Source organism: Gobius niger, assembly GCF_951799975.1.
Source record: "Gobius niger genome assembly, chromosome: 15".
Taxonomy (NCBI): Eukaryota; Metazoa; Chordata; class Actinopteri; order Gobiiformes; family Gobiidae; genus Gobius; species Gobius niger.
Window position 1 is genome coordinate 20,719,524 of NC_136866.1, and position 18,566 is coordinate 20,738,089.

At 41.9% G+C, this 18,566-nt stretch overlaps 1 protein-coding gene across 1 annotated transcript in view; it reads left to right on the forward strand.

Moving 5' to 3' along the window:
* Positions 1-546: 546 nt before the first annotated feature.
* LOC306975198 (rho-associated protein kinase 2-like) overlaps positions 547-18,566 on the forward strand; it is a 108,581-nt gene continuing 90,561 nt past the window's right edge. The window contains exons 1-3 of the mRNA XM_079572650.1: positions 547-682; positions 14,418-14,499; positions 15,499-15,599. Coding sequence (XP_079428776.1) covers positions 587-682; positions 14,418-14,499; positions 15,499-15,599 — 279 coding nt within the window. The 5' untranslated portion in view covers positions 547-586. The remainder of the gene's footprint in view (positions 683-14,417; positions 14,500-15,498; positions 15,600-18,566) is intronic.

Here is an 18,566-nt window from a genome sequence, read left to right on the forward strand (position 1 = left end):
AACCAGGATCAAACCAGGATCAAACCAGGATCAAACCAGGATCAAACCAGGATTAAACCAGGATCCAACCAGCATTAAATCAGGATCCAATCAGGATTAAACCATAAGGGAAGCGTGTCAAAACCACGAATGGACTGAAACTCAGACTAAAGCAGGTCTTAACCAAGATCAAACCAGGACGTCACCAGGTCTAAACAGCAGGTGGCTTTAGGCGTCTTTAAAAGACAATATACACACACATTGTGAGGAAAACAAAATTGTGATTTAAACTAAAGAAAATTGTGATAAGATTTTTTAGCCACATTGCCCTGCCGGGCTGGTACTCACTGACATTTACCCTCATCCAGACACTTTTTAAGGTAAATGTTAGTGGAGTACCTACGTTTACCTGAGTACGTGTTTTGGTGTTTTGGATTGTCTTATAATGGTATCTCATTTTATTTTAAAGGTATCACATCCTCATGGTCATGTTCTTTAGTCAATGCTAAAACTGCTCGGTACTGAAATTGTATTTTCACTATGTGCTCTGCGTCCAGGAGACCCGGGTGGACTTTGACTCTTGGCCAGTGAATAAAAGGCTGTGAAGATGCTGGGGGCAGAGGGCCGCATGGAGAGCAGGCTGCTCCAGCTCCAATCACTGATGAGGAATCCACAGTGGGCCCTCAACCTGGAGACACTGCTGGTGAGTCCAATCACTCCTACTACCAGCCTCCTGCCCAGATGTTTTACTAGTGTGCTCCCATAACAGTTCAGTTGTCATGTCAGAGAATAAAAAAGACAGAACGTATTTTATTTTAAACTTAAAAGCCAGTGGTCAGACTTTAGCCTAGCCTGGTAAACCACACCCACTTCATATTTTGTGAATTGGACTACAGCTGTCATCATGTCCGCTAATTGCTGATTGGTTTATTTCACTGACAATCACGTTAGGGCCGCCCATTCAAACTGCTCCAATTGCTCCGATACCAGACGTGTTACCCCTGCGTGGAATGGACAGGAATAGTATGGCAGAGCCAGGCAAACCTTATTCCAGGTGTGATGTGTTCTCTTCTCTTTGTCCGCCTTAACAATCTTGCAGCTGCAGCTTTTAGGACACGCTGCCAGCAGGCAGTTGCAGCGGTCCAGCCTTGATGAAACAAATGCATCAATAGGTTTTTCTGCATCACTCTTAGGTAGGATGATTTGTATTTTAGCAATGTTGCGCAGGTGAAAGAACGTAGTTTTACAGATCTGTTTTATATGTGATTTAAAAGAGAGGTCTTGGTCAAACAGAACTCCAAGGTTTTTTTTACTGTGGAGCTCGTCGATATGCTAACATTATCCAGGGACATGATCTGCTCAGATAAGAGTTTTTCACTTATGATTAGCTTATTCAAAAACTAAAGATCCCCAAAAAAAACACATAATCTTTGTTACAAATATGTCAACAGAAAAAGCATACATTTAAACCTGGGTCTATCCATTATTTAGTTTTTGTCACTGAAAATATCCGCAAGTTTTGTTATTTTTATGCACAAAATTTCCTATTTTCACAACACAAAATTACAGTTGCAATACATTTCCCCTCATATTTATATCAGTAATGTTCAGCAAACGTTTCAATTTGATATCTCACCAGTGTCTCACCTCAAGAGCTGAAAAATGTCATTATCAAGAAAATCATGACTCACACTTCCATTTCGGTTGCGTAACTTGTAACTTTGTAACGACGTCTGCTTTTATCGGTGTCACAGACGGTAACTAAAGCCTGTGTCATTGTTCCTGACTTCTCCAACTATGATTCAGTGTAGCCTGGAACTCCGTCTGTGACAGAGTGAAGAGGAAAACGTAAGATGTATCAGATTCCAGGCATTGGAGTTACAACATACCCTATGAATAATAAATAATAACAAATAAGCAGACAATGCAGTGTTTCCCGAACCTGTAGCTCTTTCTCAGTCATATGTAATAATATTTATATTATGACCTGACCAGACAAGTGGCAGAAACCCAAGTACAAATGATCAATCCAATGTTGGCGGTCAGCAGCCATCTCCATTTTTAGTATTAAACAAGAGCACATTCTTTTTTTTTGCTGTGCATGTTTTGAAACAGGGCAGGAATCTTTTAAGAAAGGCTCTGTCTGGCTGTGGAACTATAGTGCCTCCTGTTAGTGAGTGCTAGCCGCTGTGCCACCGTCTGCCTCATCAACGTGTACCTATCTCCACAACTCGCTCACTCCTGTTCCTCTTACCTGACCCCTGCAGTGCCCTGTGACCTGTGAGTGACCCGGACAGGAATGTCCACTGATAATGGGTATGAACAGGTTCACAACTAGGATTTTTTTTCAGTCAATTGTGCAACATGAAATATAAAACATGTAACACATAACTTGGATAAAAACATAAAACTAAGAGACTATTAAGGGCATGCATAAGAACATTACATTTAAACTCATAAAGACAACCATTTGACATTTGACATAGAACAGCAGCGTGAGTGTTTTCACAGATGTGCATTGTTAGCATAGAGATGAGTGTGGACATACTCATATCTGCACACTAATATACCCAGATGCTTGGTGCCCTCTTTGACATGGTTAAGTAAGTTAAGTAAGGTAAATGAAGTTAAGTAAGTTAAGTAAGATGAATAAGTATAGTAAAGTCTATTTTTAAAGTGCTTATCTTTGATAAAGTCACCAAGTGCTGTACAAGAGAAAAGGTAGAACAGAAACAACATAGAGCACAGAACTGCCAACTTCCTGCCGATTGCTACAATCCTCCAAATTGCGTGCGTGCGTGCGCAGGGGATTATGGGGTGGGGTTGTTTTGGAGCTGGTATTGCCCCCTTAATCCCAAGGAACTATTCGTCCTCCAGCACCAAGTGATTTTGGACAGTTCCATGCTCCCATCTTTGTGGGAACAGTTTGGGAAAGGCCCTTCATGCTGCACAAAGACATGGATAAGAGGGTCTGGTGTGGATGCACCGAGTCTTGAAGTCATTTAGAGTAGACACAACTTTGTGAACAGCCTTCCCAGAAGAGTTATTTCAACAGGAATGTAGGTCTCTGTTGTAATCTGTCAAAGTCATCTTAGGGACCAGAGGATACAGTGTATGCTGGAGGGCCGGCTCTGTCCCCCGGGTTCATGCATGTAGTCGACTCCAAACATGTCATTTGTTGGACAAAATGTAATGAACATAATATAAATATCCTGGATTGTGATATGGATGGGACAGACTTTCTTACAAATAATTTGTCAAAACTACTCCTTGGAACGACGAGGGAAAATGAGGTGAAGGCTGAATCAGTGCATTCCTGAGCTTTATCATACCGGGATCATGAGAGCTTTAAACCAGCTCTAAACCTGGGCTGAATCAGGTATAGAATCAGTCTAAACCACATGACTAAAGTCAGGTCTCAATTTTATGTTGGTCACGTCGGTGACATAGTATTTTCATCCAGGCACACCAGGACATAACGTAGGCGCGCCACTTTAGAAATGTTTTACATTTTCCTGCAAACAGGAGTCACTGCCACTATTTATTATTTAATATCATTTGCTCTCTGGGCTCACGTACAGGCTAATCGAGACCAAAGCTTTGACTTTTGATCAGACATTTGCTCAGAGGAAGCTCTTCCTGGACTATTTACGTTATATTTTAACCCTGGAAATAAAATTCTACATGGACCTGGACATAGGCGTTGATTGATGTTCTCCCAGTGGTTGCCCAAAGATTTGAGTGGGTGCTCCAGGTGACCCATAGGATCAGCGCCTATGGACCTGGACACGAGAAGATGAGAGATTACAGCGAGGACTGCGTGATCTGTCTTTTGGCTAACCCTAAACTGACTCAAGGGCGAGCAGTGTTCCTTGATGAAACCATGCATAAGTAATGTAAGTCGGCCTTTAGTGTGTGATCAGATGCAGAGCAGTCGCCCCTCCCTCCCCCTGCTTTGTTTTTTAAGCTAGCAGGAAGCTAACAGGAAACTGCACTCAGCCACTTCCTGGAGCTGAGATGGAGATAACCCACATTGAGCTACTACATCCTGGCTCCTTATTGTTCCTTTGGATGCGGGGAGTAATGTAAAGTAGAAAGTCCAAATGAATGCCAGGGATAGGCTGGATAAAATAAATAGAGAATAGAAAATTGCCTTGTTTTTTTCTCATTTCTTTGAAAGCTATGAGCTTTCATTATGGAAAATGTAATAAAAAAACTAAACGATGTTCCATGTTCCAGCTGATAAGCTACAGCAGTCGAGAAAGCTGAAATTATGAAGAGGAAATGTAGTAGTGCCATTGTAGGGCTTAATTCTAGTCTCTCACTGAAGGTTAATTACATGATGAACCTGGGCGTGCCGAGTTGACTGAACATTAGAGACCATTATTGAACAAAACATTACGGAAATTCAACTGCATTCTTTCCATGAAGAAAGTTTACAGTAAATGTAAATAAGCTTAGGACCCTCCTTCTCATCATTGACCCGGGCGGGGGTCATCGTCCGCCATGACAAGGAGGGCGTGAGGAAAAGGAGCGGTCATGGGTCCTTGAATGCAGTGTTTCCCAACCAGGGGTACGGGGACCTGAACGTGAAACTGAGCAGAATTTCAATCATTATTTCAAAGGAAAGTTAGTTTTAATTATCCGAAGAGTATTTTCATTCATTTTGAACACAACCCACTACACCTCAAAGACACAATACTATCCATGAGATCATTGAAAAACGGTTTTTTTGTACATTGTACAATTTTCATAATAATTGTTAAATAGTTAATAATCTTACGTGCAAAAAAGTGAGTGTGTCAGTGGGTCCAAAAATGACTTTGCAGGTCCTCTTCAAGTACGATATTCAGTTGGACATCCAGATGCGTTTGGACTTCATTTTAGTTTATTTGGTCACTTTATGATAGTATTGGCAAGATGCTCGAGGTGTCCACGGGGTGTTTGAATTAAAGAGGTTGAACCACTGCATTATCCCTCCTTTAACAGAGGAACCTCAGGATGTTCTTCGTCAGCCTCTAAGGAGCTAAGAACAATCCCAAGGAGGGTCTTGTAAGGTTTCCGAACTCGGCTGATCTGCTCACAAGTGTGGAGTGATTGACAGTAGGGCAGGCGATGTGGCCTAAAATCTGTATCACAAAATCAAAAAATAAATATCACCATAACGATATATGTTAAGATATAATTGACAACGATAATTACTTCAAAATCCCTGCCTTACGCCTATAGGGAAAATGAATTCAAAGTTATGTTGTTGTTTTTATTAGCGCCATGCTAATTTCCTCGCAGATGTGACCTACTCCCTTCATTTCATTTGACTTTTTAAGCACCTGTCCTACACAGTCAGCGTTTACTGGCTGTGACTTCAGTCCACATCAGCTGGAGTGTGCATGTAAATGATATTGTGTCCACAACGATATAAAAGAATATATTTTATATGAAATGGCCCACCCCTGTTTTGCTGCATGACATTTCTTTCAATAAAAATATGAGCTATGTTCTAAATATATAAATGTATGTGTACACACTCACAGTGGTATGCAAAAGTTTGGGCATCCCTGTAAATTTCCATGATTTTCTTTTTATAAATCATTGGTTGTCTGGATTAAATGTATCATATTTATCATATCAAACACAGTGATATTTGAGAAGTGAAAAGTTCATATGATTTATGGAAAGTGTGGAAAAATTAGGCAGGTGCATGCATTTAGGCATCCATGTCATTTTATTGATTTCAATACCTTTAGCACGGATTATTAGAGATCAAAATTGGTTTGGTAACCTCAGTGGCCCTTGACCTCCATACACAGATGAATCCAATCATGAGAAAGGGTTTTTAAGGAGGCTAACTGTAAATTTGTCTCCTCTTTGCATCTTCTCTGAAGAGCGGCAACATGGGAGCCTCAAAACAACTCTCAGATGAGCTGAAAACAAAGATTGTTCAACATCATGGTGGAAGGATACAGAAAACTGTCTCAGAGATTTAAGCTCTCAGTTTACACCGTGAGGAACATTGTGAGGAATTGGAAGACCAGAGGCACAGTTCTAGTTAAAGGAACTATACGGAGTTTAAAGGAATAGGCCATCGTTTTTACATACTGAGATTTGTTCTTACCTAACCTTAGACCAGTTAATATATCCCCGTCTGGTCTTTGTCCGTGCGCTCTGTCACGCAAACGGAGCACATACGCAGCCTCTCCCACATGTCATATAGCTCCAAAAATGCTCACGATAGAAGATACCAAGCTCTTCCACGTGTTCCCTATTTAAATAAAGTTACGTGAAGTGTTTTCATGCGAAGTATATTTACACAGAAATGTAACATGTCGATTTTATAAGCAGATAAAAAGGGGTACTATATTGTGAGGCGTAATGATACGAGGAGCAAAACGTCCGCGCAGTAACTCTTAAAGACTTCCCCCGCTCACTTCCGTCAATAGAAGCTGCGTGACTTGTAGAGAGCCTTTTACAACAAGCAGAAAATATATTTTCGGAAAGTGCTTGCGCATTCCTACCTCACGGTAGAGGTCCTGAGTCCTGTGTCGTCGTCCGGGGTGAGTTGGAAATCTGTGAAACATTACTACACTATATACTACACGATGCACGTAAAAGGCATTGTTCACAAGTTATCGACGCTTCTTCAACTATAAACTTCGTAACGTTCATTGTGTCTACTTGTGTTCTAGTATCGCTTTTTTGGTTCGTTTTGTCAGACACTAAGGTTAGGGATGTTAAAGATCTTTTACCTTTACATGTTTCAGCCGCCATCTGCAGGCCGTCATCAGAAGTATCACCGGCGTGCGGTGACGTGTCACTTATCAGCTGTTCTTACTTCCGAGGCGTGACCAGTCTGACGGTCCCAACAGGTCCGACAAACGGAGCACCGACACCATCAACCGTGACGAAGGAGCGTTTCTCCTGTCCCACACCTGGGACACCCTCCTCCAATGATTATGCCCCCTGTCGCCCTGAATCCACCGGGCGGCAGGGGGCGTGACCAGTCTGTCAGACCTGTTGGGACCGTCAGACTGGTCACGCCTCGGAAGTAAGAACAGCTGATAAGTGACACGTCACCGCACGCCGGTGATACTTCTGATGACGGCCTGCAGATGGCGGCTGAAACATGTAAAGGTAAAAGATCTTTAACATCCCTAACCTTAGTGTCTGACAAAACGAACAAAAAAAGCGATGCTTCTTCAACTGTTCTCTGCTAGCTCTCTACAAGTCACGCAGCTTCTATTGATGGAAGTGAGCGGGGGAAGTCTTTAGGAGTTACTGCGCGGACGTTTTGCTCCTCGTATCATTACGCCTCACAATATAGTGCCCCTTTTTATCTGCTTATAAAATCGACATGTAAATATACTTCGCATGAAAACACTTCACGTAACTTTATTTAAATAGGGAACACGTGGAAGAGCTTGGTAGCTTCTATCGTGAGCTTTTTTGGAGCTATATGACATGTGGGAGAGGCTGTGTATGTGCTCCGTTTGCGTGACAGAGCGCACGGACAAAGACCAGACGGGTATATATTGACTCGGCTAAGGTTAGGTAAGAACATATCTCAGTATGTAAAAACGGTGGCCTATTCCTTTAAAAATGTTAAATTATGTATTGTCCTCCCCCTTCATGTTCCAGCCATGTCCTAAAGTGTAGAATGAGCCCAGACCTGTTCACCACAACTGCCTCTAAAATCCTGCACTGTCACTCAGAAAGGTGTTACCTCGGGTCGGAAGTGCCGTCCTGCACGGACTTAATATAGAAGGTGCAGTTACACGGATGACCTAAGGTGGCAGTAGTGAGTATAAAATGGCTAACTTGCATCTAGCCCCTTTAATTTGGTCGAATATTTGGCCAGAGCATGTTATTTCTGTGACTGCGCTGCAGCTGCATCATTCTGTATACGGTGTTGGCACTGGTTCATGTCTGAAACTTTCAGAGTCAGTGATAATTGAACAGAGCAGTTTATAAAGAGTTATGTATTTATTTAAAAAGTGTTCAATTTTTACAGATTCAGATGTTTCTACACTTTTGAGGATGATAAATATTGAAAGAAATGCACAACGTAGAGGCTGACGTCCCACTCAAAATGGCTCTGTTCCCCATGTTTGGGTCCCGACCCACCAGTTGAGAACCACTGGGGGTTTTAACCTATTTAAACATTGTTGGTGCTGCAGTTTGGCTGAATGAATCCTCGGATGTTTCTTGTTTAGAGGATGTCACTGTGGTCGACTGTAGCAGGAAGCATCTGCGAACACACTCGGTCATGTTTGGATCTGCCTGGATTCTTCTGCTGGTTCCTCTGAATCTCAAACACAGCCTGCTTTTTCCAATGAGATTTTTACCTTGACTTCTGCAATTAACAAAATATTTGGATTCGATTTGAGCCCTGCCTACCGAGCTGGCAGTCCTCAGTCAAACACTGCATTATTTCTCATGTTGTGCGGCCCTCATATCTGTACAGCAGGAGCTGGGTTCTTGGTCTGGAGGAGTTAGCCTATTGTGGATGTTTTGAGTTGATGGTGGCCACTGTGCCATATATGTCTACAACACATACCCTCATCAAAAGAAATTCCGGAGTCAGTTCACTGAACACGCCCTTGTTTCTTACGACTGATATATGTGTGTGTGTGTGTTTGTGTATGAGGCTCTTATTTTGAAAAGCTGTGCGTTCTTTCGACATGCTGGTGCAGGCCCCTCCAAAGTCTTTACCCGCTCATGCGTCCATGCTGTGTGTGTGTTTGTCTTTTGCTGAAACTAGTCTCATTTCCATATTATTCAAAGTGCAGCTCAGACAGTTGGAGACAGGAAAGATAGTTAGAAGTTATTTTCATGCAAAATGGCAAAGAAAGTCCTGGGTTCGGATCTCAGATCTGGCTGTGTGCATTTCCTCCTTGTGCCTTTAATGCTTCATCCAGCGGTATCCATGGAGGATACCAACATCTCAGCAGAACCTCCCAAGCCTAAAGGGAAAGAAAGACTTGACTTTAAAACATGTTTGTAATCCAGTGCCTTCTTTAATGCGCCCGCACCCGTGTTTTCTTAAGTTTATTGAAGCATAAAATTCCTCTGATCTGAATGCCTGGGTATGGGAAAGGCATTTCAAACCACAGCTGCTGTGGCTTTTCCTCATATTTCAGACATTTTCCTTTCACTGCTTCTTTATGATGTAGTAGAGGCAGCAGGGGCAGTACGATCAGTGCTGTATGTGTGTGGCGTCAGCAACAGGAGGAAGTGGCTAACGCACAATCATGCAAAAGGACACAGAAGATCATGAATGTGGTGCAACATAACCTCACTTCTCCTACATCATAAAGACACAAGTCCAACAGAAACATCGCCTGAAAAAGAGGAGAAAACAGGATTTTATTATGACATGAGGCTGGACAGACAGGTACTGCACACTCCAAACAACAATGGGCCTAACGAATATGAAATGATGTTTGTGGGCGATTTCCCCACAGCAGCAGGGGCAGGAGGCTGTAAGGGCATGGATGGAGAGACAGTGTCAGGGCGGGCGTCTCGAAAGCCGGCCGACGTTTGTCGGAGGGTGGTACCAAAGCACAGTGAAAGAATTGGGAAGCAATTTTTCATTCACAGCTTTGCAACAGATTCAAGCGACAAAATAGAAGCCCGTACTTGACACTTTGGGTGCGGACGCCACTTAAAGCTACTATTCTGTCATTCAACAGGAAATGTAGTCGTCTTATTTAAAGTCCAATTTGTTCCTTTTAAGATTGTATTAACCGCCTGGATGAATCTCCAGCTTTACATTGTGACACAGTGAAATGTGAAAAGGTGGAATGGCGCTTCCCTTCTGTCGGTTACCAGTCCACGTTTGTCCAGCCCTGAGAGTGAGGAGTCCCCAGTCCCCCTGCTGTCCCACAACACACGCTGACCGGGTCTATTTTTAATGGCCCACCTCACCGTCCTGGGTGTGGGGGTCTATCCTCTGTGTCTATTCTGAGCTCCAGGATTTTCCACCGGCTCTAAAGCCTCGTGAACAAATACTGTTCCTGGGGTGAGTCAGGCGGGACGGGGGGTCAGCCTGCACCCCCCTGACCCACCTGCTGCTACTGCCACAGGGGAACAGTTCGTCATAATAATCGGCCGTAATCGTTAGGGAAAACATGCCCTTCAGAATCAAAATGAAGTATCAATTTCAAACTTCTTATGTAGGGCTAGTACCGGTCAGGTATCTGAAAGAAAGGTTTTGATTCTATCGGTATGGAAAAAATAGATCCATTTTTTTCTTATTTTTGACACCATTTCTCCCATTTTTTCCCCGAATTATTCCCAATTTTTCATACATTTCTTCCCATTTCCCCCCCTCATTTTTTGTCTTTTTTATTACTAATATTTTCCCCAATTTATTCTCATCGTTCACCAATTTTTCCCCCATTTTTCACACATTTCCTGACATTGGAGATGAAGTATAGTAAATGTGCAGATCTGGTCTTGTGCCTCTCTCTGGGACACTGTGGGGGGAGTGTGGGGGTGGAGGTGTTGACTGGACGGGGGTCTCTGGTGGGATGGGGTGGGTCCAGTTAATTTTAGGGTAGAGCTGTGTCTGTCTGTCTAGAACACTGGGATGGGGATAATGAAGGGGAGGGTGTCAGTGTTACCGCCTCTGTATATTCTGTAGTTTATGTTTAATCACTTCCCAAGAGGCTCATCATTAAAAGAAGAGTATTCTCAGTTGTATATATATATGTATATATTTGTGATAAATATCTTGTAGTTTTTTTTTAGGTTGCTGTGGTAATTTGTATCTACAAGTGGTAATTCACTTGTAGATACAAATATACACGCTAATTGTTTTATAAAATCAAAAATCCATAGACTGCAATGGTTTGAACCAGGCTTAAAGTACATTTGACAGGTTTTAATTGAAAATGTAATATTTACAGATGGATAATATCTGTTGTAAGCAGGGATGCACAGATACGAGTATGAGTACTTTGATTTGAGTACTTGGTGATACCGAAAACAGATACGAATACAAGGCAAGTGTGTACACTCTTTTTCACTGCAGATTAGTTAGTAAGTAGTTGCATTTCCTTGAGTAAAGTAGGCTTCCCTTTTAAGAGAAGATATATCAGAATTGAACATATGCCATTTTATTTTAGTTTTCATTCAATATCATTTTTCATTTTTATTGCACTGTCCATCATAGTCAGAACAGTCCAGTTACTCAATGCTTGTGCTGTATACATTTATTTAAAAATATAACTTATTACTACAGCTAATTGTCCTCTTTTTGCCTTACTACAACTGTGTCTCATATGCACTTTAAAATCACTAAATTCCATCGACTGATGGAACCATTTAGATCTTTTGTAATTTGCCATGTTTGAGGCTATTTGTAGATACTTGAACCTTCCTTTGTACTCTGTAGAGTACAGGGTTTGACTGTACTCTACTTGACGGGTATAGTACTCTGTAGAGTACAGGGTTTGACTGTACTCTACTTGACGGGTAGAGTACTCTGTAGAGTACAGGGTTTGACTGTACTCTACTTGACGGGTATAGTACTCTGTAGAGTACAGGGTTTGACTGTACTCTACTTGACGGGTAGAGTACTCTGTAGAGTACAGGGTTTGACTGTACTCTACTTGACGGGTATAGTACTCTGTAGAGTACAGGGTTTGACTGTACTCTACTTGACGGGTAGAGTACTCTGTAGAGTACAGGGTTTGACTGTACTCTACTTGACGGGTAGAGTACTCTGTAGAGTACAGGGTTTGACTGTACTCTACTTGACGGGTAGAGTACTCTGTAGAGTACAGGGTTTGACTGTACTCTACTTGACGGGTAGAGTACTCTGTAGAGTACAGGGTTTGACTGTACTCTACTTGACGGGTAGAGTACTCTGTAGAGTACAGGGTTTGACTGTACTCTACTTGACGGGTAGAGTACTCTGTAGAGTACAGGGATGGCTCAGGTGTTGACAGACTGTCGGAACCAATGGGTGAGGAACACACTTCTCTTTTTTTGTTTTTGTAAAGTATTTTATTTTACTTTCTTTTTATTTAGAATATAGCTAAAAATAGGTAACATAATGAAACAGAAAATAAACAAAATATAAACTGCAATCAGTTATTTACAGGTTCATTATACATTCTGTGTGGTCGGTGTATTGAAGCTGAGGCATAGGGGGCTATATAAGTGGTGATATAACCATATAACCGTGTAGCCATAATATAAAAAGTCCATTTTAGAGACAGTTGTGGTGAACAGGTCTGGGCTCATTACACATTAGGACATGGCTGGAACATGCAAGGGGAGGAAAATACTCAGTTTTAACATTTTTTAACTCCGTATAGTCCCTTTTAAAGAGAGATATTTAGAAATTGTATAAAGTCCATTGTTTTGCAGCTTTCTTGTTTGAAAATGTACTGAGGCAGAGCATTTCGTGTCCACATCTTTGAATTTAGCGATATGCAAATTTGTTGGATAGATTCTATGCAATATTTTCCAGTGTCGCTCTCTCATTTTATTGTTAATACGGTATCTAAACCAAGTTATACCGGGAAAAATTGCATTCCACTGCGCTTTACAGGCTGGAATAGTTTTGTTTATTTTTTGTAGACAGTTCCAGATATGCTTGTTGGAGCACTTATAGCTTTTTATATCTATACCATTCATAAATAATTGATCTGTAACTGCATGCGGTGCCATACTGCCATGTGACCTCATCAGCTCCGTCAAGCCAATGGGAATACCTTTCATAACCCGACTGAAGTCCTTTGAGGTAACAGGAGAATTCTGATAATTCATAAAAGCTCTGCATTTAAAAAGCTGCCCACTTCATCAAAGAAACCTGACATGTTACCTTTAGTTATATTTTGATCATTCCGTGTGATAGTTTTATGTGTGGAAAGTTGTGTTTATAACAAATCTTCCACACCAACAAAGCTTGATGATAAAAGGCACATCATTGATCGGCAGCTTGGCAATGCTGTAGTTACATCTCAAAAGAAATGAAAGACCACCAACATTTTTGAACATATTCGTCGAATTAAAAACCAAATGGAGTCAGGACTGATCAAACATTGCTTCATCCACTTCATCTTAAAGGTCAAATTTAGTTGAACGAAGTCGAGCAGCTCTAGACCCCCCTCCTCTTTGGGGCTTGTAAGCACAACCCTTTTTACCTTGGGAGGTTTGTTTCGCCAGACCAAGTCTGTCATCATTTCGTTCGTCTCGCTACACACCTTGCATCCACACTTAAAGACAGAGCTGGATAAACAAATCTTGAAATTCCATTCGCTTTGGTTAATAAAATTCTTCCCCAAATTGAAATATCTCTTTTACACCATAAGTTGAAGTTTTGTTGTTTCCAATTTGTGAAATAAATGTAACTGTTGGCATTCCTTTGCATTTCGGCAGATCTCAATAACCAGATATTTAACTTTTTCTTTCACCATCACTTTATGTATTACAGGAACGCACTTCTCTAAAAATCGCTATGACCCATGTGACAACGCTGGGGAGGTGAAATGTTTTTAACTACGCTGTTTTTTGTTTATCAGCCCAAGAGGAGACGGAGCAGCCATTAAGTTTCACACACGACTCGGGAACCTTTACAATGAATGGGGCTGAATCCATCTCATCTTTATTATATTATATCTATGGTTTGAGAAAAAAAAAAAAAAATCCCAGTAATAAGGTCAACAATCAAGTCATATTTTTACAATCATTTTTACAATCATCAACTGAAGAAAACAACTTAAAACATCCATTACTATGTTTTTGTTGGTTTCTTGGTCTTGGTCATTGATCATTATTGTCATGTTGAAGAGGATTTTCTCTCCTATAGTTGGCTGTGCGGTGGAGCGCTCTGATGGGACGAAGTGTGCAGGGTTGGGTTTGGGGTATGTCGACGTAATGTCTCTTTTTTGGGACGGGGGGATTTACTGTAAGCTCACCATGTGACCAGACGTTTCCCGGAGCGTGTTCAGTCTGTCCGGCTTCTCTCTATTGTTTATGTACATGTGCTCAGCGGCCGCTCCATTGAAACGGCACATAACAATCAACAGGACCGTACTTACCCACATGTAATTCCATACTTCTGCAAACAAAGTCACCTAACCTAACCTAAACCTAACAGAAAAAACATTGATTCTGGAGTTTCCTTGTGGCCTTAGGGATGGAAAGCAAAGGTGGCCTCCCATACAACCACCTGCTCAATGGTGATATACGCACAAATATCCACCTTTTTCCCCGCATAAAAAAGTAAAACACATTCATTGCTTTGTCTTTTTCTCATTAATTTTTTTTAAATTTAGCTTTTGTTTGAAATCATGATACACAGATGATCATCAACTGAAGTAGCTATTCACGTCTTCAATAACTGATTAATCAAATATATCTGGTGTTGTACTCTGCCGCTGTCTTTTTCCAGTCTTTGATTTTCTTTTGTGTTTTCTGAACCGCAGGACTCCGTCAATGCTCTGGCCCACGACCTGAACTACCCCGCCCTGAGGAAGAACAAGAACATCGAAGCTTTCCTCTGCAGATGTGAGTGCTGTTCAGGGATATATATATATATATATATATATATATATATAAAGCTCTTCCTCACCCTCCGCGGGCGGTCTCTTTATCCTCCAAGCTCGGGTCCAAGCCTGGGAGCTTGAGGGTTCTGCGCAGTATCTTTGCAGTTTCTAGAACTGCACTTTTCTGGACCGAGATGTCTGATGTATTTCCTGGGATCTGCTGGAGCCACTCCTCCTGCGCCAATGACCACGGGCAACAGTGGAGCTTTATGGTACTTGGATTAAACTGGCGTCTCGACTCTCTCGAGATGAGAGTCTCTGACGTCCTGACAGATATGTTTATGCTAATTAAAAAGACCGTATAAGTAGGTGATGAGATTGGGATGATTAATAATGAGGACACCAGTTTTCGGGCAGCATCCTGTAGATTCAGGACCGCAGTGTTTTGGGAGACCAGACCTGATCCAGGCATTTAATCTTATCCAATCTGATCATCTCTAAATATTTAATATAATTTACTGATACCGATACCGAATAATCCGATATTCAGTGAATACCTACGACTCAAACTCCACACAGTAAAACTGACCATATTTCTCTGTAGTGATTCCCTCAGTCACTCAGCTCTGGGCCTGATCTGACAGTCTGTCTGTTAGACTGTCAGTCGGAATGGATGGATTGAGACTCAAAACACTAAAGCCATGACAGACAGCTATCAGGACATCTGAACATTTTTTCATTCATCTATTATAAAACGGTCCTTGGAAAATAGTGAGATTATGTCAATAATGTCACTGTTATGAGCCTCTTCCACCTACAGTATTTCTGTTCTGATTCTCCAATTAAAGGCCTGGTAGTCTACCAGATTATTCACACTTTCAAACATGACGGGTAACTAACCATATTCCAAACTCATTCTTAACAAGCAAACTTAGCAAAACAGAGCCTACTTCCCCATCATTAGTTCTTTGTTGATTGAACCAGATGTGATTCTGATGTAGACATGTGTGTCTTTTCCCAGATGAGAATGCTGTGGGCCAACTGAGGGAGCTCCATGTGAAGCTGGAGGACTTTGAGATGTTGAAGCTGATTGGGAGAGGAGCCTATGGAGAGGTGCAGCTGGTGAGGACCACACTCTCTACTTCAGGAGCTTTTAGGAGGAGATTTGTGTATTTGTAATGCCAAAAACTCTCTAGGACATATGAGGGATGAGTGGGGAGAAAAAAGACTGGTTGTCTGGTCTCACCTCACTGAAAGAGGCTCCTTGTTGGGTTCCTCCAGGTGTCCCCTAACACTAAAAACATGTAAAATAGGATATACTCTGTCTTCTCTCAGGACTGTTTGATTCACAGTGGGCTAAATCCAGCAGTTTAATCCTGTGAAAACCGTGAAGAATGTAAATGCAAATAAAAGTTTTGAGGTTGCAGCATTTTGTCGATACAATACCTGAAAGATACTTTTTCCAATACCTCCAAAAACATGCTGCTCAGGTCAGACCACAGCCAACACCTGAACACTATTTTACAGTTGTACAATGACAAATAAAGCACTCCCTTCCTTACTTATAATGTGTGGGAAAATTGTGTTCCCAGCCCTGCTGATGAGTGTGAACTGAGAGTGGGAAAGGAGCAGGCGCTCTTGGTGGTGCCGGTCCGGTGAAAGCCAGAGGCAGGAGCAGCACGTAACACATTTGGCTGATCTGTTGATCACGCGCCCGAAGTCATTACTGTATTTGTGCCTAAATTAAGGCCTTAAAGGTTGTTAAAATGCATTAAATTGGATTCCCATTGACATTAAATCTAAATTATTTGGTAAACAGTGGCTTTGCTTGAATCTATGTAAGTAAAAAGATTATTTTTATTAATACGCTCCATTCCAGCTTCCACAATATTTCCTCAAAAGTGGTGCTTTTAAAACTGGAATCACAGTTTTGGGGCTTTCAAATGGATTTAAAAAGCATTTGGTTTGTCTTGCTAAATGCACAAACCTTGTGAGTCCAAGAGCACCCTCCAATAGGTACTGAACTCTGGGTGTTCTTAGCTTTCAAATGTGATATTTAGCAGGTAAAACGTGTCTCCTCCCTTTAACATAACTCTCTTCACAAAAGGACAGCACGAGTCAGCCACATTCCTTTAAACACCAAACACCACACATGGCCACCACCAGGGGAAGCTCCAGCTGTGCAGATGGAATACACAGTATTGTAGTTTTTCAGATGGAGCGGAGTAGTTTCTGTGCTGTAACTTAATGGTTTTGCTGTTAGCTCAGTGTTGGCCTGCTGCAGCACACTCCACAGACGTCATACCGTGTCGGAGCAGATAACAGTGAGATTGTGTGTGTAGAACAGGCCTGGGCACGATCCGAAGAGGCGGCACTACAGCCCGGCGCCGTGTGGAGGAGGGGAGACTCAGGACGTGCACAATTTAGAATCATATATGTTTTTACTCAAGTAGAATAAAAATATGACCCATAATTATTGAAGAGTTATAAAGTATTTAGTTTTAAGAGTGACTTCATGTATGGACGTGAAAGACTGTTTTCTAACAGACAAATAAATGAGACAATTCTAACAATATGCACTAGGGTGCATCAAATTTACATGGTGAAATTTTAATTCCAAAATATCAATTTGGCTGGCATTGCATTTTGTTCCTATTCATATACAAATGACTTTTGCAAAGTTTTGTGGAAATCCATTGAGATTTAGGGGTGCCAACTAGCACGTGAACTTCTGTAAGATATCGAAAAATGCGCAATTTTTAGTCTATTTTCCAAAAAGTTGACCCAGAAAGGTAAAATAAGGTTACATTTTACACAGAAACATGTTCTATAGGGTAACTCAAGCAACATTAGTGTGTCTGTCCTTTGGGAAACTTTGGGAATTTCTTAGAATTGACTTTTCTAGATTCTTCATTTACAACAGCTTATAGACAAATGAATGGAGGGCAATGGGACATCCTCGCATGGCCTGTGAACCTTCCTTGTGGGTTGGATCCACACCAACATTTTAGTGTTTCTAGGTTGGCTAGCCTGTATCAAGTTTGTCTAAAATCTGTTTTATATGTTGTGTAATTCTGGTCCAAACACCTAATGGAAATCACGGACAGACACGTTAGATCCAAAACAAAATGTTTTGGGCGCCATGTTGGAATGGATGATGCTTCACATTTTTCTTTGTCATCTAATTGATTTTATTGTTACCATAGATATAACTGGATATAGCTGGTGTTTCATTCAGCCCCACTCACAGTTTTGGTCCTGAGTCATATGTGAAGCTTACATGGATGCTTCTCTGAAGCCTGTTCCTTAAAATATGTCACCCAGCGTTGTCTCATGGGTCATAGAGAGTTATAGAAAAAATATAAATCTTTGCTAGGCTTTTAAGCTGTTCTAGGGAGGTCTGATGTCCCAAACAGAATCCTGTTTACCACCCCTGGTCACCAGAGGGTGGTACTACAGCAATGTCAGCTCCATGAGGACCATAGAGAAGGGCTTTCCTCGCCCATTGAATTGTGAGACACTTAAAAGGACAAACCCTAGTGGAAAATCCATCCATCCATTTTCTTCCACTTTATCCGGAGCCGGGCCGTGGAGTCAAAAGACAGAGAAGAGATGTCCAGACTCCCAGATCCACACAGACCTCCTCCAGCTTTTCTGGGGGGACCCCAAGGTGACACCAGGCCAGCTCAGAGACATAGTCCCTCGAGCGTGTCCTGGGCCTCCTCCCAATATGACTCCCACCCTGCGAAACTCAATTGGGCCGCCTGCATCCGCGATCTTGTCCCTTCGGTCATTACCCAGATCTCATGACCATAGGTGAGAGTGGGAACCGAGATCGATCTGTAAATCGAGAGCTCAGCTCCCTCTTCACCACAACAGTCCGATACAGTGACCACATCACTGCTGAAGCACCTTTTTCATGGCCATGGATTTGGAGGGGCTGATCCTCATCACGGCCACTTCACACTCAGCTGCCCAGAGCACGCTGAAGGTCCTGATTTTGAGGTTCCCAAAACGAACACCCTCCGCTTGGCAAGCATGCATCGCAAGATCTGACAGCTTAACGCCAGTGATGATGCCATCCTCACT